The 27410-nt window shown below is 44.6% G+C and overlaps 1 protein-coding gene across 1 annotated transcript in view; it reads right to left on the bottom strand.

The window, feature by feature from the left end:
- Window positions 1-27410, bottom strand: part of ATXN10 (ataxin 10) — a 153585-nt gene that overhangs the window by 7930 nt on the left and 118245 nt on the right. Inside the window, exon 10 of the mRNA XM_082666280.1 lies at window positions 19798-19861. Coding sequence (XP_082522406.1) covers window positions 19798-19861 — 64 coding nt within the window. The remainder of the gene's footprint in view (window positions 1-19797; window positions 19862-27410) is intronic.

Raw genomic sequence — 27410 nt, 5'->3', positions numbered from 1 at the left:
CAATGTATGTGTACGCTCTCATTTGCCAATTAACGGCTAATCGTTAATACTGAACACGGTAGAATAAACCCCAACTAACAGCAGAGGGTGGGGGAACAAATAACTGGCAGATCTGTAAACTGCAGGTCACAGTCCGAAGAACGTAAGACAACACTGGTGTTTAATATGTCCTACAAGGAGGAGAGGCTTTCAGTCTTTATCGAGGGAAAAAGTCATCTCAGAAACACCACTGCTTGGAAAGCCGAGGCTGCCTTTCGGTCTCTTAAATCTCTAGGGAACTAGAACATCAAAGAAGTGGTACAAAGGCCCAATAAAACACTGCTGAATCTGACAGAAATATCCTAACGTATATACAAGGGTCAACCAGAGAAATGTTGTCTCTGTGCATAACCTGTTTCTTAAAGATTCTGGAACAAAGGCTCCATTCACTGTCCTCAGTATGCACGACTTGCTTTCCGTCAACCCAACGTCTAAAGGGAGAGATGAGCTGGTCCCAGCTTGAAGGCCCCTCTCGGGAGCCTGAGCCGTCCTTCCATCTTGCCAGGCCCGTCAGCATCATCACGTGGGCGAAGAACCGCGGAACCACGGTCCTCAGCCTGGCCCCTGGCCGGGATGAGCCCTCTGTCCTTCACGAATCCCAGATGGCTAAAGCGCAGGCACCCAAGGCTGGCTGCTGCCACCCCGCCCAGCGAGCCTGTCAGTGTGGCAGTGAAGTAACGGGAAGATGATACCCGCTCGGGTCCGCAGTCACCACGCGCTCCCCACTCCAAAGCGCCTGTGGCCGAGCGAGGGCTGGGCTTGCAGGTACCTCACATCCACAGGGTTTTGTGGTAAAGGATCCTACGGCACCGAAACTAATTTTGTCCATTGCGCATTCTGGAGTCATCTCACTCACCACCTCAAAGCCGGGCGTGGTAAGGGGCAGTCCGTCTGGCGTCTGCCACACAACAGGTCTCAGATCAGAACCAACCACGGCCACTTCTAACTTAAAGCACAGGGCCTGGGGCCACCAAGCGGTTCCACGTGTATCTGGGGCAGGGCTCTAACGTCACTTCTGAGACTCCGCAGGAGCCACTGCGTGTACCGTGCTCAGCAGAGCCTGGCACATGCCGGGCATGTAGCAGAGGCCCACGATACGGAGCAGGGCCTGTCCCATGGGGGGTCGCCCTCCCCCTCTCCTGGGTCCCCGCATGCTATACTGTCACCGTGTCATCCTGAGCCCTTCTATGGAACGTGTGCTCACCTGTGTGCAGGGACTCCGGGCTGGGCCACTGCAGCTCCTGGTGCACACAGGAGGAGGGAAGTTTTAAACGCCTCTGGATGAATGCTCCCTGGTGCCTGGCCTCCGTCCTCTAACAAGGGCAGGCACCCCAGTTCTCCCGTCAGATCTGAGCTGTACGTGAGGCATCAGTGACACATGCACACAGACCCCACCCCGCGCTGCACAGCCTCAGCCTCTGGGCTGCAGGGGAGACCTCCTGAGGGATAGGCTTTCTGGACACAGTAAACTTCTCAAGGAAAGCTGCTGCCCCCGAGTCTCAACCCGCATCCAGGGGCACCGCCGGCAGCAAGCTGCACTTGGCGATGGCGCAGAAGGTGTGACGTAACCTGAGGTCCCTGGGCTCTGACGACTGAGAAGCTTATGAAGAGAAGCCGCACTTGGCGATGGCGCAGAAGGGTGTGACGTAACCTGAGGTCCCTGGGCTCTGACGACTGAGAAGCCAGTGAGAGCCCAGAAGAGACAGCCCACTCAAGGCCCTGGCAGCCAGGTAGGAGGGTATTTCTATAGTGCTCTGTGCTCTTTGGAATAAAGGAATCGCTGGCTTGAATGAATTTCTACCTTCCATGTAAGCAAAACTTTGCCAGAGGAATTAGCTTAAGTGTCTCTCATGTAAGCCAAGACTGCCAGTTTATCTGCATAAAATAATAACAGTAATAATAATAAAAGTAATGGCAGCAGCGGGCGTTATCACCTGCAGAGTGTACAACATGTGTCAGGGGCTGTTACAAGCACTCACAGAAAGTATTCAACCTTCACAAACACACCACCTGCGGGAGGTGTTAAAAACCCATTCTACTGATGAGAAAACTCATCAGACACAGGAGGCTGAGGTCCTGTCCGAGGTCACACACCTGCAGTGGGCGGGCGTAGCTGGGATGCAGGCTCCAGCACCCACCCCGCTGCTCCTAAGCCCTCCTCAGGGCCCACAGCCGACGGGAGGACACTTGGGGGAGGCCCAGTGCGGTCCTTCCTCCGGCCAGTCTGACCGCGAGCTTCTGAGCTCTGCCCACACGACAGCGAAGGAGTAGCAGGTTTTATAACACTTGAAACAGACCCCCTTTCTCTTCAAAGAAATCTCGAAAGATAAGCTCTCAGATACCAGTCAGAGTGACTACCTCTGCAAAACGTCTTTGGAAGTAACAATAAACAGCTCAAAATGAAATTAAAATTTCGAGTAGAGAACGTTAAGTAACCCCATCCAAATTACGGAAGATGACTGTTGGTCTAGTACTAATGACATCTGACATTAGTAAAGCACAGCCAAGGGTCAGAAACAGTTCTAAGACACAAGGGCGTAAATGAAGAACACAAACAGTGTGGCGCTTCTGGAGGACTGTGGACTCGACAAGACCCAGCAGGGACCAAAGCGTCAGCATACTGCATGTGCCTAAGCATCTGTTAGCACTGTCCTTGGTCCAAATGTCACTAGTCTCCGGGGGTGATGAACTCTATGGGTCACCCAGGCCATGCTGGTGGCCTCTCCACCCCTCCTCCCCTCCCAGCAGCTCCCAGAGAGTCCCCAATCAAGAGGGGGTGGGGGCTTCCCTGGTGGCGCAGTGGTTGGGAGTCCGCCTGCCGATGCAGGGGACGTGGGTTCGTGCCCCGGTCCAGGAGGAGCGGCTGGGCCCGTGAACCATGGCTGCTGAGCCTGCGCGTCCGGAGCCTGTGCTCCGCAATGGGAGAGGCCGCAACAGTGAGAGGCCCAGGTACCGCAAAAAAAAAGAAAACATAAATATAGGAATAAAAAAAACTTGAACATCTTCATGACACAGGAAATCCAAATGGTCAATAAACCAAATGATCAACAAGAAATCAAAATGTACTTACTACTAATTAGAGTATTTAACATCACAAGGACATATACTCATCAGAATGGCGAAAATTTCTAAGTGACAGCATCAAGTGTCGATAAGGTAAAGGAAAGGGAGCTCATACACTGCTGATGGGAGTAAAAACTGGTACGATCAATTCCAAAAAGAGTGTGGCATCACCTAGAATAAAGCTGAAGATACGCAAGACACAGATTCCAGTCCTTAAGACACCTCATGCTCACGTGCCAGGATACGTGCATGGACGAAAAAGTTCACAGCAGCATTAACTGTGATAGCCCCAAAGTGGAAATGAGCCACATGTCCGCCAACTGAATGAATGAATAAACGTTGTATCTTCTTGCAATGGAATACTATACGGTAAACTACATGCAACGGTTGGCTTGAATCTCACAATCATGCTTTTGAGTGACAAATGACAAAACAATGCAAGCCATGATTCCATTTATATGAATTTCAAAGACGGCCAACCCAAAGCACACTGTGTAGGCCGCATGCACAGGAGCTAACCGGAGGAGGGCAGGGATGCCTGATAAGGAGCTCGGTTGGGGAGGGGCTCAGAGAAGTCTGGCAGTGTTTTTCGCCTTGACCTGGGTGTTGGTTACACATGTCTGCTTTACAATTATTTGCAAACAACACACATAGGCTCTTCCCACTTTGCGGTACGCACACTGTATTTCAAGATAAGTACAATTAAAAAAAATGAGGATGACTGAACTTGAAGTTTGGGTTGATTTGCCAAATGGCAATTCACATGTTCCCTCAACTAGACAGCCCTAAGAAATACTGCCCCGTAACGCCCCAAAGCGCCTCTGAATTCTGCGGCTTCCACTGTCTCAGTGATTCACAAGTGTTGCCCAGGATGTGCAGCCCACTCGCAGCCCGGGTGCCTGACGGATTGTGCATCAGAAACTTTCGTTGTCATTTTCTTCTTGAAAACCCATTAGGATTCCCTGGTGCTTCCTAATTACACCCAGAGGAAACACGTGAACAAGAGCTGTGCTAGTTTCTGAAGGTGCTTTAGGACAGAAAGACAGCAGAGTAGCTTTGATTCTGACATATTTCGGTTTCTCTCAAAAACCGGGAAAATGTTTTGACTTCTGAGAGGATTTTCCTACCCTTAACCAGAAAGTGCAGATCTCTCTCTGCATTTGACACTGTCTTCATTCTGTGAGCTTCCGTGAGAATGTTAAAATTAGGCCCTTAACTAAGAATGCAGACACGACTCTCTTGTAAGCGCTGGCTCATCACAGTCACGTGAAGGCTCTCCAGCACAGGGCTGGGCCTGTACTGGAAACTGCGAACCACCTCTTAGCTTTGCTCTTGCCGGGCTTCTGTCCAGCAGCGAGGCTTCTGCACAGCACGGGGCCTGCTTTCCGCTGCACTCAGTTAACCCTGAAGAAGAGGTCTGCCCGTTGCCCACACGGCCTTTCCTGGCAGCTCAGAGGCCAGCTGCCGGCGTGGGGAGGGGGCCGGCCAGGGCTCACAGGCCACACGGCCATGCCCCACTCTGGCGGCCCCAGGGGCAAAGGCACCTTGTCTCTACCTCAGAGGAGACGTCCAGACCTGAGGACGGTAAGAATGGAAAAGGCGAGTATGTCTGAAAGTTAGCTTTACTTTTGTATGTTCTGAGTTTGCGACCGTTATCCAAATGAAGTGGGGGTGATGTGGATCCCCAGAGCCATGAGGACACGAAAGGCCAGAGCACCCGGAGGCCTCCCTGCCCCTGTCACCCCCATGAGGCCGTCAGCTCCAGGCAGAAAGCAGGCCCCGCCTTCCCTTCGAGCTGCTCAGATCCACGAACAAACGTGGGAAAGCTGCCACCAGGGCTGGCACTGGGACACAGCCAGCCCGGCTGCGCTCCCCCGTCACAGCCCACGAGCAGGGCTGCCAGCCTCCTGCCCCGGCGGCTCCAGGGCCCGGCCCTCGGCACCCTTGTCTGTATCCAATGAGGGCCAACCTCATCCCTTCACGGGCTCACTCGCCCAGTAAGGGCTTTTTTTTTAATCTTCCGGTTCTAGACAAATAAGTGGTACAGAGAATCCAACACTTCCTGCTAAGAATGATGATCGCAAAACGGACAGCCAGCCAGTTACTATTTAACGGTGGCGTGAAATGGCTGTGGCACACCGATGTTTGGACCAGGCCCTTCTCTGTCACTGCTACATTTGACTAAGGTCATTTCAGGCAAAAATACTGACATTAGTCAGGGTACCTAGAACATGTTTCTCTGCGCCAAACTCCAGCAACCCGACCTCGCAAGTGTCTTGCAAAATATGGATTCTGTGTGGCAGTGCTATGTAAGTACAGTGATTTAAAAACACATGCAAAGTCACTGCTCATTTTAATAAAGAACGCAAACGTAAAAAGAAAAACTGGGAATTAATTAACTTTGTCAGAAAATATACACATCTAAATAACAACGGCAACACTTCTCAAGCACAAACCACGTTCCGGGAAGTGCTCTGGGCACGCTGTGTGCAGGCAGTCATCCTTCTGTTCTGAATTCAGTGGCTCTTCTGAAGGCAGATCTTCACCCTCGGGGACCGCCCTGAGTATGACAGCCGGAGGAGTCTACCTCAACTACAACAGGCCCAGTGAGACAGCCTGGTAATGCCATTTGGGGAAGAGGTGAGGTATGATTACCAAGCACTGAAACTCTGGATGTCCTTGTGCTGGTAAACTGTGTCCTGAATGTACTTTCAAAAGGCATCCGGCACACTCTTTGCAGAGACAGGCTCCCTGGAATCTGAGTTCAGCCCCACGAGAGGCAGTGTCTGAGGGAAACTGTCATGCAGGTGAATTTTAGGCTGATATTTCAAACTTACTACTTTACGGTCTAATCTATACGTCAGATATACAACTTCTGAAATACAGAGTCAAGACTTAACAAAAGTTCTTTTAAACTATACTTTATACTATAGAGAGACTGGGGAGGTGTGCAGAACGATTATGATGCCAACAGTGTTAGAGACAAGAATTTTGAAAAACAAGTACTTGGCACACCCAGACAATGGAATAGTCTTCAGCACTAAAGAAAGAAATGAGCTAGCAAGCCATGACAAGACGTGGAGGAGGCTTACGTGCACTTTACCAAGTGAAAGAAGCCAATCTGAAGGCTACGTGCTGTATGATTCCAACTCTGTGACAGTCTGGAAAAGGCAGAAGTATGGAGACAGGAGAAGATCAGTGGTTGCCGGGCTCAGGGGAGGGACAATGCAGAGGTGGAGCGCAGAGGGGTTTTAGGACAGTGAAAATACTCTGTGTGATGCTACAATGATGGATACGTGTCATTACGTATTTGTCCAAACCCACAGAATGTACAACATCAAAAGTGGACCCTTAAACTATGGACTCTGGGTAATAATTATGTGTCAACATAGGTTCAACTTCTGTTAAAAAAACAGAAGTGCCCCTCTGCTGGGGGTTACTGATGAGGGAGGCTCTGCACGTGTGAGGGCTGTGGGAAAATGGGAAGTCCCCGTACTGTCCTCCCAACTTTGTTGTAAGCCTAAAACTGCTCTTAAAAAATAAAGTCGTCAAAAGTTTTTAAAAGAAAACCAGAAGTAATATAACAATAAACAGATGTTTCATATAGTTTCTTTTAGTTTCAAAATTCAAAATACTTAGGCTAGCAAACTCACAACTGCCACGGAAGACTATTAACGCGAAATCATTTAAGCGAGTTATTTCTAACGTGGTTTCCCAGCGACGTTCTTTCCCTAAAGTTTCGCTCATCAGACAGCATTTGTCAAATCAATCAGCCACAGCAGCGGATCCTTAAGAACAAAAATTAATGGCAACAAATGTTCGCGAAAGCTTTGTTTCTGGTTTGAAATTAATTTTATATGGCGGCACTTAAAACACTGATAGTAACGGCTGAGAAGTAAAATTAAGAAAACACGGTGTCACCTCAAAGCCAGGTGGCTGAAGTGGCAGCCAGGGAGTCGAAGGGAGCAGCTTCCGAGGACCCTGTCTCACTACTTCTGGTGTGAGGGCGCCTTGCCCCGTCCCCACCCAGGCTGAGTGGGAGCAAGGGTGACACAGTTCACGCCAGGCACCTCACCTTGGAAAAGGACAGACTCCCATTTTCTACCTTACGTGACAATAAACCTCAAGCAATTGTGCTTTTCATGCAAGTAAACAGGACAGAGCAGGACCGGACGCGTTCTGACGTCCGAGAGGCAGGGGGACAGCTGAGCGAGGCAGGCTTGGCAAGACCGACCCGGAGCCCAGGCGAGTGCGCAGGCCTGAGGTCAGCGGGCAGGTGCGCACACCACGCACTCTGGCCTCTCCGTGTGCGCAGGAGACGCGCATGGCTCGGCAGCCTTCACATGCAGACGTTTCAGTGTGCTGACAACAGTTTTCATTTCTAGCCGCTGTGATCTTAGGGATGTAAGAAAACGAGCAGCACACAACTAAGAGCTAAGTAGACACCATCTGAAGAAGTACAGCCTGAAGTATTTTAGTCTCATTTTAAAAGAGCTGGGACTATTTGCCAAAACACCTGAACAAGGAAACAGAGTCCACTTTTGTGAGAGCCTCATGCAAGATATGACATCCCACTCCTCCAACTTTCGGCTTCGAGCCCTGGGGAACCAGTTGCTAGGATACCGTAGAAGCTACATAAAACAGGTCTTCTTCCCTCTTTCATTCTGAACACGTTTGTTTATTTATATAGTCAAATCCATCAGGTTTGTGCTCTTTGACTCTTTTTAAAAAAATTTTTGGCTGTGTTGGGTCTTCGTTGCTGTGCGCTGGCTTTCTCTAGTTGTGGCGATCGGGGGCTACTCTTTGTTGTGGTGCGCGGGCTTCTCATTGTGGTGGCTTCTCTTGTTGCAGAGCACGGGGTCCAGGCGCTCAGGCTTTAGTAGTTGTGGCACACGGGCTCTAGAGCTCAGGCTCAGTAGTTGTAGTGCACGGGCTTAGTTGCTCCATGGCATGTGGGATCTTCCCGGACCAGGGCTCGAACCCGTGTCCCCTGCATTGGCAGGCGGATTCTTAACCACTGCGCCACCAGGGAAGCCCCTGAACGGGTCAATTTAGATGACGCCTTGGCCTGCATCTGTGTGAGCGTGTGTGGGGTGCAGGGTGGCAGCGTGTTACGCTCTCCTCAGCCTGGGAGTGGCACCTGAGCATCGCCCACCCATAGCCCCTCACTGACTTGCTTCACACAGGGTCCCAGGGAGGCCTCCGCTAACCTGCGAAGTCGTGTGCGCACTTGTTTGCTTTGGACAGGGAGAACGATATGCTTTGCACATCTTCAATCACACTAGGTGAGGGGTAAGAGAATCAATGAGAGGCTTTAAAAAACCAAATTAAATCACTGGGAAGCCAAACCCAAAGTTTACCTTTTGAAAGCCAAACAGCATTAAGAGGTTTTCTAGTTTTAATTAATGTCAGCTCAACAACTGAACAAATGATCACTGAAGGTTCACCAGCTGTTTAATGCTGGGGACACAGAAGTCAATAGAAGACAGTCCTTCCCCTCCGGAGGAGGAAAGACTGATTTCAGCAGAAAGATTTCTGCTTTGAACATTAGGATGGGCACAGTAAGATATTAAAAGCAGAAACGTATCATTTTGTGCATACCGCATAAGTACTTCTCCGGTGTGGAAACTCACTGACGCCTTTTATAAACAACATCAAGTTTAGCCAGCTGTGCCATTCTGAAATGTTTAAGGCATCTCCCTGAACGCCTCCCTCTGGTGGCTGCTTGGCAGGCGCAGTCACAAGCTAGACTCCTCATGAAGAAAGAGTATAGAATGGAACGTGTCTCCATGTTTATACTATAATTCCTGCATTCCCCAAGATGTGGCACTGTAGTCCAGAGTTTCCAAAATGCACATGAGAACAGTAAAGATTCATTCCGTGGTACCCTGCAAGAGAGACACCTGCTTAACACAGGTCCTACATATATGTATTATTTAGGAGCCTTCCCTCATATAATAGCTATTTAAGATACTGCAGAAAAAAATATGCTTTGGGACACACTGTGGTAACACACAGCGTCCAATGTGGGGTGTGCAATATGATACAGATCCCGCCTAGGATAGACTTTTTTAGAGGGAAAGAGTTACGTATCCAGGTGTTTCCATGTGCTATGTTCACAGAGTGGCAGGGGTAACACAACGGATCCGCAGAAGATCAAGACGAGGGACTCAGGCTCAGTTCAGGGGGACTGTGGGAAAATTCCAGGAGAAGACATACATGCTCAAGCCTTAGAAGAGGAAGGAGTTGGCCGTGGCAGAGGTACCTGTTTTCCAAGGCGGCTACCACCTCAGGGCTTAGGTATCTACCTCGATTATTACCTGAGGCCAAAGCAGAGGAGTGGGTACCACGTGCTAGACGCAACAGGACTGATTAACTCAAGACTGCATCCAACCCATCTGAATGCCCACGTGTCCCCCAAGAAAGGGAGACTGGAAGAAACACTGTGAGGGAGTGAAGGAAGCACCCGCAAGGACGTCTAGACACTTGAACTAGACAATCCTGGGCTCGCACCTTGGTCCTGCCACTCACGAGCTGGGAGAGCCCGGACCAGCTGCAGTCAGGGAACCAACTCTCTGAGCTTTACTTCTCTCATCTGTAAAATAATAGTTCCCAACAAAGAGGCTTTTGTTAAAAAAAAAAAATTGTGCGAGATAATGTATGTAAAGGGTATAGCATAAGGCTTGGCACCTAGAAATAACTCAATGATTTTAAGAATTTTAATGTGAGGAGCAACAGAACGCACACGTCCTAAGTGTATATCCTGATGGGTTTTCTCACACATACACATCACATGACCCCACCCAGATCAAGATGCAGAATGTGCCCAGCACCCTGGAGGGTCTCCAAGTACCCCTTCCCTATCAACAGCCGCCCTCCTACCCCTCAAGGTAACCACCATTCTGACTGCAGTCGCCACAGATTAATTCTGCCCGTTCTTAAACTTCGCGTAAATGGAATCCTACAGTGTATACTCTTTTTGAATCTGGCTTCTTTAGCTGAAAACTACGTTAGTGAAGTTAATCCATTTGTCACACAGAGCAGTTCATTCTTTACTGCTGTGTACTGTTCCACGGAATGAACATTCCACAACTTCTGTTCTACTGATGACTACTTCGGATGTTTCCACTTCGGGGCTATTATAAATAATGTGACTAGGAAGGCTCCTGCACACGTCTTCTGATAGATACGTGTATGCATTTCTCCTGGGGGTACAGCTAGGGGCGCAACTGCCGGCTCACAGGGCTGGTGGACGCCTAGTGTTAGCAGACACCGACAGTTTTCCAAGGGCATTTTTCCAGTTGCCGTCTCCACCATCAGTTTACTAAGGTTCAGGTTGCTGCACATCCTTGCCGTCACTGGGTGCTGTCAGTCCTCTTATGAGCCATTCTGGTGGGCTCCTTACTGTGGGTTCAATTTGCACTTCCCTGATGAATGATGATGTTGAGCTCTTTTCATACATTTACTGGCCATCTATCCGGATTTCCTCTTTTGTGAAATGCCATGGGTCTTTTGTCCATTCTTAAAAACTGAATTACCTTTTCTTTGTTGTTTTGCAGGAGTCCTTTATTTATTATGGGTATGAGTCCTTTGTCAGATATATACAATGCAAAAACCTTTTCAAAGTCTTTCTCTTATAGTTAGCGCTTTTCGGTTATAATTTTGATGCCTTGTTTATGAAATCTTTGCCTCTTCTAAGACAATAACCGTATTCTCTTATGATTCCTTCTAGAAGCTCTTGTGTTTTCCCTTTCACATTAAGGTCTATGATTCATCTTGAATTAATGTTCATGAATGGGAAGAGGTAGGGGTGGTAGGCTTTTTCCCCCCTACGGATATTAAATCGGTCTAGCATCATTTATGGAAAAAGACCAAAAAAAAAAAAAACCCAAAAAAACCCCCAAAAGACCATCCTTTTCTGCTCAGCTACAGGGGCGCCTTTGTTGTGCATGTGTTACTCTGTTTGAGGACTCTCTCTTCTGTCCTGTGATATTATTATCATTATTATTTCAGTTCTACCACTGACCCAGTGCAATCACAGATGAAAATATACCTTTCTCCTAGCATTAACAGCTGTAACAGGATATTTGTACAAGAACATCTACTTGTTGAGAAACTATAGGCTGAGCACTTTGCAAACATGATGACATTTCACATTCACCATAACCCTGCGGGGATAGGTCCCATTTTAGATAAATAAGCTAAAACTCACAACAGAGGTTTAAGTGAAGTGTTTAGAGGTTAAGAAGGGGCAGAATCTGCATCTGTCTAGCCCCAGAACTGATGGTCTTGCCACTATGCCATACTTCCCGAACACGAGATCACTGGGGAAATGCTGTTTGGTTATTATTCCTATAAACGGTTACATTTCTGTACACAAGTAAAACTTACAAATGAGGGCTTTCAATAAAAAAAGAAAGAAGGAAACAGAAAGGAAGGAAGAAAAAGAAAGAACAGAAAAAAACCCCAACCCTGTTTAGACTCTCATCCTATCCCTGTCCCCTCCCCCTCCAATAAAAACAATATAAAAAAAAAAACCACATCAAGGACAACTGATCAAAACATAGATCAAAAGAGAATCAAGGGAAAACATTTCAAATAAAGCTCAGCTGTTTCTATTTGGAAACAACAACAATAAAAAATCCCACTTGCCACAATAAATGACAAATAAGAAATGGACCCTGTGGTAGCGGAGCTGGAATTTTCCAATGGCATCTGCTACTGTGTCATTACTGCGGGTCTCCGCAAGGGAGCCGGCGAGTGAACAGCTGGTCTTGTGTCCCTGACGCAGCAGCCGTCGCGGAGCGCTGTCCTTTGGGGTTAAGCACCCCTTTGAGATGTTGTCTTTTCCCTGGAACTAGAAACCCCAGTCGGTCTCTAGAAGCCACCTCCAAGAGATGGGACAGTAAGCCTCCTAGCCCTGTTCTCAGCCTGGGAGAGCTTTCAGCCACCTTGAAATTCCTAATCCCCAAGTAAAGAGGAAGTCTTTCATAGGGTCCAAACCACAGACTGCCCACGGGGAACAAGGACTACTACCCTAAGGTAACACGAGCCCTCATCCCCACCCACCCCGTGGAGGACGCGTGAGTACACGGACGCAGCCAGTCCATGTGGGGTGATCAGAGAACGGAGGTATTTTCGTTAACTGACGTTTACTATCTCTGCACTGATTCCTAGTCTAGGCATATCCGAAATATCTGTTGCTTTTTAACACAAAATACTGAAATTAAAGTTCAATGAAAGCTTGACTGGTGTGAGTTATTAGAAGGGGTTAAACCAAACCAAGCTGAAATAGTATCACTGCCAAACCACGCTTATTCAATTCACAAGAGAATCATCAAACCCGTGGGAGAAATTTCTCCTGTGCTTTGAACCACCCCTCACCCACCAAACACACACACACACACACACACACACACACCCCTTCCTCAAGCTGCTGCTTTTTCATGCATTTGTTCACTGTTTTACTCTGTCACCTACCCATCTAAGAAATATTTATTGGACATTTACTATGCACCTGACAGCAACATATTATACTTAGGTGAAAAACAGAAAAAATGGCCCCTGCCACATGGGCCTTGGTCTCGAGGGTAATTAAGACATAAATGCACAAATATTCATCCAATTACAGACTGTGATAAGCTGAAGGAACAGAGCAGGTTCTAGCAGGGGTCAACCGGCAAGGCTTCCCTGAGGAAGAGACGAGGAAGGTGGACATGGAGACGAGGAGGACTGAGCCAGGGGAGAGAGTCCAGGCTGAGAGATGAGCGTAACGACTGCCTTGAGGTGAGAAATTAGATAGATCTGAGACACAAAAAACGAAGAGTCTCTGGGGAATGCTAAAAAAGGGAGACCGGGAGGAGCTTCAAGATGGCGGAAGAGTGAGACGCAGAGATCACCTTCCTCCCCACAGATACACCAGAAATACATCTACACGTGGAACAACTCCCACAGAACACCTACTGAGCGCTGGCAGAAGACCTCAGACCTCCCAAAAGGCAAGAAAGTCCCCACGTACCTGGGTAGGGCAAGAGAAAAAAGAAAAAAGGAAGAGCGGTCTGGAGGTAAATGAAAAGGCAGGTAGGCAAGACCACACAGGACCTCTCAGGACGCGCTGGGGCCTGTGGACTTATTCTCAGGACAATGGGCAGGCTTGGAGGTTTCGCAAATGGGCATGTTTATGAGGGATGGTGTGGGGCAGGGAGAGTCAAGAGGCAGAGAGGAATGACCCTATTTTGGTTGTAAAAGACTGCACCGAATGGATGGGGAATAAATATCACCGCAACACAACAAAACCAGAAACTGAAAGATGACTTAGGAAGCTACTGCTGACATCCAGGCCAGGGGTGAGGAGAGTATGGACTGGATGGTAGCAATGGAGATGAAGGGAAATGGGTGGATTTGGGACGTATTCTGGAGGGAGAATCAACAAGACTTGGTGACACTTTAGTGGCCGGAGAGTAAAAAACAGCATCATGAGTGACTCCCAGGTTTCTGACCTGAGCGCCTAGATGGATGGAGATATTCCCACATTTATTGAAAAAGGGGAGAATTTTGCAGAGATATTAATAGCTTAACTTTGGACATCCTAGGTTTGGGGTGTCAGTAAGATATGCAAGCAAAATGTTAAGCAGGGTGTCAGAGACATACGCCTGAGACTCAGAAGAGAGGTCTGTCTAGAGGTTACACCTGGTAGACAAAGGTGAACAGATGATGTTTAAAGCCTTCAGAATACCCAGAATACAACTTCATCTCCCAACTCCACGGCTACCAGCCTGGCCCAGGCCACTGTCATCTCCTGCCTGCATGATGCCAACAGCCTCCCTGCAGGATTCCCTGTCATTCCACGGGCCCAGAATAGTGTCTGGGACATGAAAGGTGTTCAATAAACATTGAATGAATAAACGAATAAAGGAATAAATGGGTGAGATTCTTTAGGGAGAAAATGTAGAGTGAGGAGAGAGAGCCTGAGCTCTGGAATGTCCAGAACTCCAACGTTTAAAAGTCATGTAGAAGAGGGAGAAACAACAGAGAATAAGGAGGAGGAGCCAGGAAGATGTGAAAAAAAAACAAGAGGAGGCACCATCATGGAAGAAAAAAGTGTTATGTTGAGGAAGTGATGAGATCTGTTGAACTGAGTGTTAATATGATGAGAACTGCAAAGCATCCACTGACTCTGACAATTCAGAGGTGACTGGTGACAACAGGCAAATGATGAAGCTTATGAACACATTCATCTGTCTATATTCTCCTTTGAAATTATTCCCTTTCTCAATAAATGTGGGAATATCTCCATCCATCTAGTTGCTCAGGTCAGAAACCTGGGAGTCACCTGTGATGCTGTTTCTTTTTTATTCTCCCACCTCTGAAGTGTCACCAAGTCTTGTTGATTCTCCTTCTAGATTATGTCCCAAATCCATCCAACAAAAAGGGTAAAGTAGAGACACTCTGGCATGGAGGATACCAGATGCAGAGGGTGCAGATACCATGCTGGAAATACTAGAATGAAGTCAAAGTATACATATTAAAACAATGAGATCCTGTAGCTATCACAACAAAATGCTGGAATCAGGCATACATTTTCAAACAAACTCATATGGTTCCTCACCCATGAACCCACTTTAAAGGAAATTCTGAAAGAAGGACTTCAGGCCGAAGGAAAATGATCCCAGGCGGACAGACAAAGCTATAAGAAGGGGTGAAAGGCAGGAAAGCAGTACAAATGTGGATAGATCTAAATGAACACTGATGTTATAGAACTACGATAATAACATCTTACAGAGTTGTAAAAATAGGATAAAAATATATAACAACAACAGCATATAAATTGGGGGGTGTTGAGTGGTCCTGTATTATCTGGGAAGGGGGCAAAGGTCTGAAAAACATTAGATTTTCCTCAGTCTAGGAAGCATGTTGTAATTTCCCAGGGCACTATTAACAGAATAGAAAAAAAGAATTAAAAACTTTTAAACCAGAAAAAGATAAACATTAAACAATATAAAACAATCAATCCAAAAGAAAGAGAGAAAAATAAAATAAAATAGAAAGCAAACCAGAGTAGCTTAAATACAAACACATCAGTAATTACAGAAAATATAAATGGGCTAAATGCAATAGCTAAAAGGCAAAGAAACTAGATTAAGAAAAAATCAACTATGCTGTTTACAACAAACACCTCTGACACAGAAAGACTGAAAATAAAAGGACTGTAAAGGTTATACCATGTAAATACCAACCAAAAGTGAGATAAAGTAGCTGTATTAGTAACAGGCAAAAAGCATTTTTAGAGATACAGAGGGTCACTCTACAGTGACAACAGGGATATTTTTCAAGACCTATTATACACCTTAGTCTAATAATGTTGTCTCAAAATATATAAAGAAAAATGTTATATAACTAAAAGGAGAAATTTAGAGAAATCTATAATCGTAGGCTGGTATTTTAAAACATTTCTCTCCACAACCAATAAACCAAAGTAGACAAAAATATCACTAAAAATGTAAAAATCTGACAAACTTGACCTAAAAAAACTGTACTCCACTACTAGAGAATAGATGTGATTTTCAAGCACACACACAACAGTTGCAGAAACTGACCATACACTGGGTCATCAAGCAAGTCTTAATAAATTTCACAGGACAAAGCACAGCAATATGTGCTCTTTGATCATAATGAATTTATGTTAGAAATCAATCTCCAAAAGATAATTCTTATTTGTTCAGAATTTAAGAAATGCATTTCTAAATAATCCATGGGTCAAAAAAAAACATAATAGAAATTAGAAAACACTTGAAATGCATGATAACCAAAATAATACATACTAAAATCCATGCAAAGAAGCTATAAAAATACAGAGAGGAATAAAAGCTGAAAAGTAATAATCCTAAATAAATGGACAGATATACCATGTTCATGGGTTAGAAGACTCAGATGTCAATTCTCATTACACTGATTTTAGCCAAAGCAACCTCGATAAGTAATTCAACGTGTGGGGATTTTACACTGTTTTTGTTGGTGGTGATTTCATGTGTGTACATGTGTGTAAGCACATGTGTGCACACAAACACACAAGTGTGAATGTATAGAATGTGACTAGCTGGTTTAAAATTTTTTATGGGCAAATACAAATGACCAAAAATAGCCATAATACTCTTAAAAAAGAAGAAACAAGTTGGAAGGACTCACTCGACGTATCAAGATACTTTAGAAAGTGACAGTACTTAACACCATAGTACTGGTACAGGGATAGAACACAGAGATCAATGGAAAATAAAGAGAGTCCAGACCCACACACAGATGGACACCTGACTTATGATACAACTGGCACTACAGTAGACAATGTGTTTTCTTTCAATAACTGGGATGGGATAATTGCGTGTCCATATGGAAAAACATAGAAATAGACCCCTAACTCACACCATACAAAAAAATCAACTCCAAGTGAATTAAATATAGACCTAAATATAAAAGGTATCAATGCTCTGTGGTGACCTAAATGGGAAAGAAATCCAAAAAAGAGGGGATATATGTATACGCTGATTCACTTTGCTGTACAGTAGAAACTAACACAACATTGTAAAGCAACTATACTCCAATAAAATTTTTAAAAATAAATAAATATAAAAGATAAAAATATGAAGTATTCAGAAAATAATATAGATTATCATCATGACCTGAGGGTATGAAAATATTTCTTTAACAAGATACATACCTAAAAAACTAACCATAAAGAAAAAGTGATAAATTTTGACTAAAAGTTAAGAACTTCTGTTAATTAAAAAAAAAAAAGCTATAAAGGGAATGATAAGATAGTCATAGAACAAGGGAAAGGAAATATTAGCAACACATGTAGCTGATAAAGAACTTCTATCTAGAATATATAAAGATCTATTACAAACAAATTATAAAAAGATAACCCAATGTAAAAAAGGTTTTGATCAAGCACATTTTACACACACACACACACACACACACACACACACGCACACACACACACGCAATCCAAATGGTAAATAAACATTTTAGAAGATGCTCAGCCTCACCAGTCATGCAGGCAACAGAGCAAATGGGATCTTAACTATAGCGGGAGCATGAGGGAGGGAGGAGAGGAGGTGGTATACAAGAGCCAAATCCTAGTGTCCTAACAAAGTAAACAGGTAACATCAAGATGTGATATATCAAGAAACAGCAGTGAAGCATATTACTTAGTTACAGAAAAGCAACTACTAGAAGAAAGACCTGAGAGAGTGAATTGCAAAGTGTGGAGGGTGGAGCCAGAGAACTCACTCCCCCATTCTACACCTTCTGGCATTAAAAAAAAAATACAGATTTATTATTTTGATGAATAAAAAATATAGGAAAGAAAAAAAAACATATGAATGGGGGTGGGGGAGTGAGTGAGAGGTAAGGAGGCAAGGTCAGGGAAATTAAATAATTGTTGGGAAAACCTGCCTGAGAGCAGGAGCTGAGAAACAGTGTGGAGGAGGAACATGGGGCGGATTTACTCTGTGATCTGTATTATGGCCCTATTTGCTCTGGCTGCTAGGGAGGCCAGGTTTTAATTTATGGCTCACATCTAAAAATTGAATCCCGAGGCTATAATACTTCTTCATTTCTGACCATTCAACCATCATTCTCCCTTTGCTCTCATATTTTGGTATGTGTCTCATATCTTGTTAAGTGTATTTTGTACGTCTTGAAAATCTAGTAGGTTTATAAACAAAAGTCCAAGGAGTTACTAGATGTACATAACATGAAACATGTAACATTTTGCCTCTTCTTGACAATTTAAAGGAGATTCTGGAAGCGTGCAATGCTTCATTAATTATCATTTAAAAAAAACATTTATCTATGTAGATTGTCCATCTATATTTTTTCAATTTATAATTCTGAGTAATTTCTCCACTACGTGAATATGTTACTGTGCTTTCTCTGTACGTGTTCTGTTCCCTCCCAGTGACTTACAAGGAGGCAGTTTAGGAAAGCAGCTAAGAATCAGGTACACACCAAGTTTAAATTCTGGGTCTGACCTTCAGGACAAGTCACTAAGGCTCTCTCAGTTTATCTTCTCACTTACAAATAGGGCGGATAAGGATAACAGTATCTGCTTCACAGTGTTGTCAGTAATTGCTTCACAGTGTTGTAATGTATGTAAATCCACAGTAAGGACTCAATAAACGTTGCCTGAAAGAAGTGAATGAATGAATGAATGAATATCCGGCAAGGAGGATGCCAACATAAAAGACTCTGTAAGCATGAGCCACATGCAGCGTATCTGCAGAACTATGATGTGCTGTGTGCAACAGCCTTTTAATTTTTTGGTCTTTGCTAAAGGCCAAAGATTAGCAATAAAAACCTTTTCTCACTAGAAGGTCAATTCAGGGAATATAAAAGTAAAACTGGGTGAATTTCTTTGTTCGCAATAAATCATCTTTTTCATCAGGAAATGCAACACCTGCAGTTACACCTGAATGTTCTTTTACTGCTTTCCTGTGACAGAAAGCTTTCTTCTTTTTCCTTTCCTTTTTTGGGGCTAAAATATTTCAAAACTCTCTAATGAGCACAGCCTGTGGTGCCTGATCATAATGCAATGCAGTGAACCGACTCTGTTTTACCTTGAACAAAAAAGTCTTCTGAGGCTGTTTATTTGTCTTTCCCTGACTGAGCTTATAAGCTATCATGCTCTTTAAAATAGGAGATTTTCTTCTATTGCTAATCAGACAAATGACAGTATCTTTAGCACAAATAATAAGCATTTCTCAATCTACTTACTTTGAAACACATGATTTTCATCAGCTCCTTTTCTCTTCTTGACAGAAACCACAGTGAGCATTTTAAAAATAGAATTCCCCTCCTCCTCGGTCTCCCACAGGGTTACAGTCTCAAAGTCCTTGCAATGGCCTTATTCACCCCTGCCCCCCACCTGCAACAGGCACAAGGCCACACAGTAGCCAGGGCAAGGGACTGGGCTGAGTTGGATTCTCACCAGGGAAGGTCTTGAAGTTAATCAGATTATCTCTCAAACTTAGCAGGCTGTACCCAGTCCCTGGCTCATCACTGTACTAGATCAGTTTCTGACAGGGCAAGACCTTGGCTGGTGGAGTGGGGGGGAAGAAGCAAGTTCCCTGCAGAACACCTTCCAGAAGGGTGGTCAAGCCAGGTAAGGGCAAGAGCCAGAGCCCCCAGCATCACTAACAGAGGGCCGCAAGACCGTACCCAACCAAAACCAGAATCCGGAGCCCCTGAAACGTTTCTCCCCATTCCTGAGGTCTCAGAGGCCTCCAAACTAGTGTTAAAATGTTTCTTCCAGAGGACTGGATACCTCGAATCTCCACAGAAAAAAATGTAAGCTTCTTCACGTTTACTCCAGGGACACATAGTGTTTGGAAAGGTGACATCAGTGACATGCAGCCAACACAGGGGCCATGCATGAGCTTTTGCCTCAGAGGCTTAAGGCACTCTGTAGTAGAAGGCTGGCTTAGAATGTCCTAGTCACCTCGAAAACTTGAGCCCACTACGCTGCACAGACCGCAGGAGTGACACTCCAGCCCCGAACCTTGAGAAAGTGGCTTAGTTCTTAGGAACGAGCCACCAAGAAAGCCAGCCAGCTGCCTCCTGAATGAATACCAGGCAAGGGCCTTGTTCCGCTAAGGCCCCCGAGGGTGAACTAACGCTTGTGAGTCACATCAAGGATACAGGGGTTTTTGTCATCGATGCTACAGCTGTCCAGGATCAGGGCAATGCCATCCAGCTCGTTCACCTACGAAGAACAGAAAAGACAAATTGACACGCTGAAACAGCCTGGGAAGGGCTGGAGATTATAGGTGATCTGTTGCTCCTTTTTTATTTCCTTACTCCCTGCTATAATTATACTGTTTGTGCAATTACCTGAAACACCTATATCAATCCAGAAATATTTAAAAACAGACATAAACAAAAAGTGATGCTTTTTCTTTTCACCCTTCCCCAAAAATGTTGGGCAACTGGACAGCCATATAAAAAAGTATAATTGGGATGAATTGGGAGATTAGCTTTGACATAAATACACTACCATGTGTAAAACAGATAGCTGGTGGGAACCTGCAGTACAGCACAGGGAGCTCAGCTCCGTGCTCTGTGACGACCTAGAGGGGTAGGATGGGGGTGGGGTGGGAGGGAGGTCCAAGAGGGAGGGGATATGTGTATGCATATGGCTGAAAAAGTTAGATCAAAAATAAAGAAAAAAAAGTATAATTAAACAACACTGCAAACCAACTATACTTCAATAAAATTTCTTTAAAACGTATAAAAGTGGATCTCTTCCTAATATTATTCACCAGGATAAACTACAAGTGAGTCTCAGTTTATTAGTAAGTGAATTCTTTTTCTAAGCCAGAAGCAGGGAAAACATTTCTAACTATAGCTCAAAATCCAGAAGCAATAGAGAAAGGTTTTAAAATTTTACTACATTTTTTAAAAGGCAAGTTGAAAGCTGTAAAAGTTATCTGAAAGATGTCGCAGGCAAAGGGTTTTAATATATACAGAGCTTGTAGAAACTGAAAAAAGACCAACAATCCAACAGAAAAATGGATAAAACACATGAACATAAATGGCACAGAAAAAAAGAAATGCGGATGGACTGCAGAGATATCAGAATCTGCTCAACTGTGCTCCTAATAAGATGCAGGCAAATTATGATACCATTTCTCAGCTGCCAGAAGGGCAAATCATCACGTGTGACAACACATGCTGCTGGTAAGGTGACGGGAAACGGCACCCTCAGACACTGCTGGAGTGAATGCGAACTGGCACGATCCCTATGGTAGGGAACTGGACAATACGTAGCAAAGTCACATGTGTTATTTACTCTTTGGCCCAGTAATCCCATTTCTAGGATCAAAAATACAGTGTCTCATGGAATTATGTTTGTGCAAGGCTATTTACTTCAGCACAGCTTACACTTTTATAAGACTTCTATTGAGGTATAATTCACATACCATAAAACTCACCCATTTATATACAATTCAGCGGATTTTAGCATATTCCCAAAGCTGTCTCACTATCACCACTATCTTAGAACATTTTCATTACCCCCAAGAGAGTTTTTAAACTGGGCTGACAGGGCAAGACCTTGCCTTGTCAAGAGAGTTTTAAAAGAGAGTTTTTAAACTCCATTCCCATCAGCAGTCACTCTTATTTCTTCCTCTCTCCAACCCTTAGCAACTACTAACCCACTTTCTGTATCTATGGGTCTGCCTATTCTGGGTGTTTCATACACATGGACTCATTCAGTATGTGACTGGCTTCTTTCACTTACCGTAATGCTTCCAAGGTTCATCTATGTTGAAGCATGTATCAGCACGCTGAATAATAATATTCTAATGTCTGCATATGTATTTCAGTTTCCATTCATCCACTGACACACATTCGAACTGTTTCAAACTTTTGGCTATTATGATAATGCTGTTACAATCTTTCATGTACCTATTTTTGAATGGATATTATGTATTCAATTCTCTGGCTATATACCGAGGAGTGGAATTGTTTAGCCATATGGTAATTCTATATCTAACACTTTGAGGAACTGCTTGACTGGTTTTCAAAGTGGCTGCACCATCTTACATTCCACCAGCAATGTATGAGGGTTCCAATTTCGTTACATCCTTGGTAACACTGTCTTTTATTTTAGCCACCCTAGTGGATGTGAAGTGGTATGTCACTGTGGTTTTGATTTGCATTGCTCTGAGGAGTAATGATGTTGAATGTAGCACAATTTATAAGAAAAATCCTGTGAACAACTCAAGCATCCATCGATATAGGCTCGTTGAATAAACCATGATCACTAACGTAATGCTATGGAGATATCAGGATAGAATGGTAAGTGAAAAAAGCAGAGTGCAGAACAGGATTATATGTGAAGCTTTTGTGTAATAAAGGAGGAGAAACAGATGATTTTTTATATTAAAAAAATGAAGGGTTAAATAAAAAACTAATAATGGTTATTTACAGAGCAAATCAGAGACTGAAGTGGACGAAACAGGAACGGAGGTGAGACCTCTGTGAATGTACCCGGTCGTACAATTTTGACTTTGGGATCCTGTATATGTTTTACGAAATTTTTGAAATTAAGTTTATAATACATGTAACTAGACTTACTGTGGTGATTATTTCACCATCTATACAAATACTGAATCATTATGTTGTACACCTGAAATTAACATACTGTTATATGTCGATTACAGCTCAATTCTGAAGAAATGAATTTATAAAGTTATAAAAACAGAAAATGGAAACAAATTAATCAGACAACATGTGAAACAAAGACAATTATTTCACAGAACTGAAACAGTATTTTGATGGGACGTCCCCAGGGAGCTGTGTCCTGAGCTCAGATGGAACTGCAGTCCCACAGCTGCATGAGGTCGTCTCAGCACCATTAACACTGGGATTAGCATTCTGAACCCTTATTCCTAGCTCTAGTTTAAAGAAAATGGGTAATTTATGTCATTAGGAACCAAGATTCTTAGCATTAAAAAAGAAGTATCAAATCAAAGTAGTTTACATTTAAATTAGAAATACTAGCATGAACTCATGATACATTTTTCTCTTTTCTTTTTAAAAAATGTTTACTTCCTAGCTGTTTACTGAAAAGGCACAGAAGCAAAGACAAGCCAGTAGCAATGAACATTCCCAACGTGACTTAAGGATTCTAAACACCATGGTCCAACTGAAAGAAACCAGATCTCCAGTTGGCTGTGATACACAGACTTGCTGAAGGCAGGAAAGAAGAGAAGAAATCTAATTCCTATAAATTTCCCGAGGCACTGGAAGGTGGTTAATGAACTGCTATTTAACAGACATCCAGCATCTACCAGGCAATGACAGACACTTAAATGATTTCCCTTAATTCTGACAATGCCAGGGTAAGTATTACTGGTTCCATTTTACAGATAAAGAAACTGAGGCTCAAAAGTTAGGTACCGTCCCCATGGTCACTTAACTAGTAAGTGCTTTTCAAAGTGAAGTCTGGAGAGCGCTGTCAGTCTGCAAGAAAGTGTGTGAAAGAGTGAGAAACTGTGCCAGCAATTTAACATACTTATGCTATGTTTGCTGAATCTTATAATAAAATTTGGGCTTGAATTTTCTATGTCTTAAAATTGTTTTTTGTTTTCTAGTAATTCATTTATATTATCTTTTATAAACATATTGGTCCAGGATGGTTTGGGGAAAAGATAGCTAGTTCTTCATCACAGATAGTCTGAGAAGCTTTGGCATGGAGGGTTAGCCCACTACTGAGGGTTGGACCTCGTGTTTTTGAGAGGCACAGAGGGAAACTTTATGGCCAAACTGGTAGTGGCCCCACCTGAGACTGTATCCAAAGCTTCTCCGTGCAACCCTCACACCCCCACTGGTCCAATAATCAGCCCTGCACCCACCCGCAGGATGAGGGTGCTAACCACGAAGGCTGCAAATGGGAGAGGAGGGCTCCTACCACATGCACTCGTCTCGGGGTGAAGCGGAGAGACCCAGGACAGGAGCCATGCCTGCTGCCCGGCACAGAGCACAAGAACAGCCGCGGACCCTCACCAGCTCCTTGCGAACGTGTGATCTAGACCCTTCTGGAACGTGGGTGCATCTCCACGCCAGAGGAGCTGGGTGTTTGATGTTGCTAGGGGACCACACAGCATGGGGCTCCCAGGGAAGGCCTCCCTGCAGAGGTGACCTTTAGCTCACGGTTGAGAAGAACGAACAGGAATTAAACACAGAAATAAAGGGGCTGTGGAGAACGCTCTGGGCAGGGGGAAGAGCACACGCAAGAGCTGGGGCATCAGAAGGAACATGTGGTGTTCCAGGAACCGGGAGGCGGCGGCGCAGGGATGAAGAGCGAGGGCTGCACAGCCGGTGCTGGGGGCAGAGTCTGGCCCTACAGCGCTTCTGAGCTGGTGGCTTTGGGCAAGTCATTTACCCTCTAAGACTTAGTTTTCTCCCCTGTCAAATGGGGATGATAGGACCTACTTCACAGGGTGACTGTGAGAATGGCACGGATTACTGTACTGACTAGCACTCAGTGAAGACTCAATACAGGGCCACAGGGGTGACGGCGTAGTTGGCAATTTCGTGCTGTGAACTGAAAGAAGTTCAGTTGGCTGGGGCAAGGAGTTCAGGGCTGGCTCCCGAGAAAAGCATGAGGAAAACTGGAGGATAACTTCCACAAAGCCGAGTCACAATTCGACTGTGTATGAGGCAAAACTGTAAATTTATTTTCAAAAACCACTTTTTTTTTTGTAAGTGAGAAAGTATTAAGGATCTCTTATTCAGTGCAAGAAAAACATCTTGTTTTCGGTGTGGGGAGTAGACTTCTCAGATATGTTAAATGGGTAAAGGAAATAAAATCACAGGCTAAAAACTGACATTTTAAAGCAGGCAGTAAGGGTGAATTAAAGCGATCTTGAAAATCATGGTTACACTAGAGCCGTGCCTGAACTGAGGGTCTGCTTTCCTAAGATAAGTATTTCTCATTCACACCACTGCATTATGAAATGATATTAGATAATTTTTTATCGAAATTCATTAAATGTTGATAACATAAGTGAACTATTCTAGACAAGGACAGCAGTGGCATCATGACAAACACGCAACATACACTGAAGAGTGAACACAGGTTACGGTCACTGGGCAAAGAGCCCCAGGATGCAACACCGCCAGGGGGAGTGACTGGTGCTCTGTGTCATCACCAAGCTCAAGCTTTACAAGTTCCTGCTGCCGCTGAGCTGCAGCACGGAGCTCCTGTCAGGAGAGGGGGAAACAATTAGGGAATTAACAAGTTTTCTTCTGCTCGTGCTTCCTAAAACAAGGGAGTTGTTTGTTTCTTTACCTAACACGTTGGGAACTGATTCTAGACCCACAATGAATGAGTCACAAGTTGTAGTTCCAACAAGGAGCCAAGCTCAGTCAACGCTTTCACGATGTAACACATCTCAACAAGGCAGTAAGTCTGGCTTAAACAAACTAACATTTAGCCTCTGGAAACAGAGTTGTAAATAGCAGGACAACTCACTGATTTGCTACCTGTTCTCTCCACCGAAGCCAACAGTAATCTCAGAGAATGCACCCTGCAAGGTGTGTGGGCCCAACCCGAATTAATACCTAAGCTTCTTTAGGAAAATGTATTAGGTTGACCAAAAAGCAGAGCCTCAATTATTCTGTCTGCTCTCACACTGAACGCTAAATACAAAAATAAAAAAAACCTGAAGAAAGACAAGAGCACAATACCAATGCAGGACTGAATCTCCTGTTTAAACGCCCCATGAATCAACGTAACTAACATTTGGTGAAAATGTGTTCATAACACAGTGCCTCAAAACAAACGCACACACACAAAGATCAGCAGAGTCCTGTGCTGAAGCGAGCACACAACCAACATGGGTGTGGCAACGCTCGGACAAGACTCTGATCTACAGAGGAAGCCATTCTCAGAGGCCTGATGGCAACTCAGAAGGCTCGAAGCCCGAGGGGATGCAGGCGGATGCTGCATGAGGTGCACCATCTTGTATGAGATGTGGGCGTGCCCGCCCACGAGGTGAGACCAATTACCATCCCAAGCACACAGAGGAAAGAGGGATATTTTTGGAGGCAGACAGACCTACAAGAGAGTCCAGCTCAGCCCTCTAGCTGTGTAACCTGTGGAGGGTTCTGAGCTTCATGAAGTCTAGATTCTCTTATGCACAACAAGAGAGTGGTGCCCACCTCACAGGGTTAAAGTAAGGTTTACACAAGAAAGCATTCAGGACAGCACCCAGCACACAGGAAGGACACAGGAAATGGCAGCAGTCTGCAATGTTATTTTCACTTGGTTCTGAGGTTCTCTAGGATTCCTTCCACACTTGAAAAGGGCTGGACATGGTAATCCTTCACAGAGCACAAGCTGTTGTTCAGCAAAGTCTGAATATATGAACATACGTTTCTGCAATCACAGGAAATCTGGTAGGGATGGGTTGCTCTAAGCTAGTACTATGTTCTTGACTGTCTCATGAACTGGGTACACCTCTGGTTACTAATTTCCATCCATACTCCTCTGCTGGCTTTTGCCTTCCACAATCAACTCTAAGTCTCACAAAAATAAGTATTGTTTATCTCTGTGTTGCATTTATTTCCACGGTGTTCTGTGCAGCTTACTACTAGGCATTTCATGATTGAGTTGCTATGCCAGAGGAACAACTAAGGATGTTACCCAAGAAGCAACAAGAAAGCACACGACCTGCATTTCAGTCTTCCTCTAGGACTCAGAGCAAAAGCCTAGGCCAGAGGTTCACAACCTTGACTCCACATTAGAATCACTTGGGGAGATTTCGAAAACAACCAATGCCGTGGTCCCAACCCCAGAACACATCAATCAGAATCTCTGGGAGCAAAGCCTGGACAGCAGTGTCTTTAGACAAACTCTTCGGGTGATTCCGACATGCAAAGAGTTGCGCACTCCTGATTTACGCGAAGTCCAAGAGCACCTATCGAGGCAAACAAAGTCTGAGATCTGCTGCAAACCCTGAAAGAACTCCTAAAACAGAAGACACTGTCCTTCACACTTTTCCCCCGGGTGCTGTTTTCTTTACTTATGAAATAAACTTTGTTGAGATGTCCCCATTTACACACAGGGGACTGCAATTGCACCTGTGTAACCACAGACAAATCAGGATAGAGAACATTTCCATCACCCCAGAGAGTTCCTGTGCACCTCTACAATCACTGCTTTAGTAACCATCCATCTGCTTCCTGTCACTAGAGGTAGAACTTGTCTGTTCTATACTAATAAGACCACATCAAAAGAACTCTTTTTCAATGTTTTTGAGATTCATCCATGTTGTTACATGTATCGGTAGTTTATTTTTATTTCTGATTATGAATATACCATTTATTTATCTATTCACATGTTGATGGACAGTTTTATCTGTAATGAATAGAGGTGCTATGAACACTATGTGTTCATGTCTTCTTGTGGACACGTGTTTTCATTTCTCCTGGGGTGATGTCTAAGAGTGGAATTGCTGGGTCATTTTTTTTTTTTTTTTTTTTTTTTTGCAGTACACGGGCCTCTCACTGTTGTGGCCTCTCCCGTTGCGGAGCACAGGCTCCGGAAGCGCAGGCTCAGCGGCCATGGCTCACGGGCCTAGCCGCTCCACGGCATGTGGGATCTTCCCGGACCGGGGCACGAACCCGTGTCCCATGCATCGGCAGGCGGACTCTCAACCACTGCGCCACCAGGGAAGCCCTTGCTGGGTCATTTTTTAAGTCTATGTTCAACTTTATATAGGAACTGCCAAACTGTTTTCCAC

This window comes from Grampus griseus, assembly GCF_964374135.1.
Source record: "Grampus griseus genome assembly, chromosome: 11".
In the NCBI taxonomy this organism is placed as follows: domain Eukaryota; kingdom Metazoa; phylum Chordata; class Mammalia; order Artiodactyla; family Delphinidae; genus Grampus; species Grampus griseus.
This window is presented reverse-complemented; position numbering and strand designations above follow the sequence as displayed.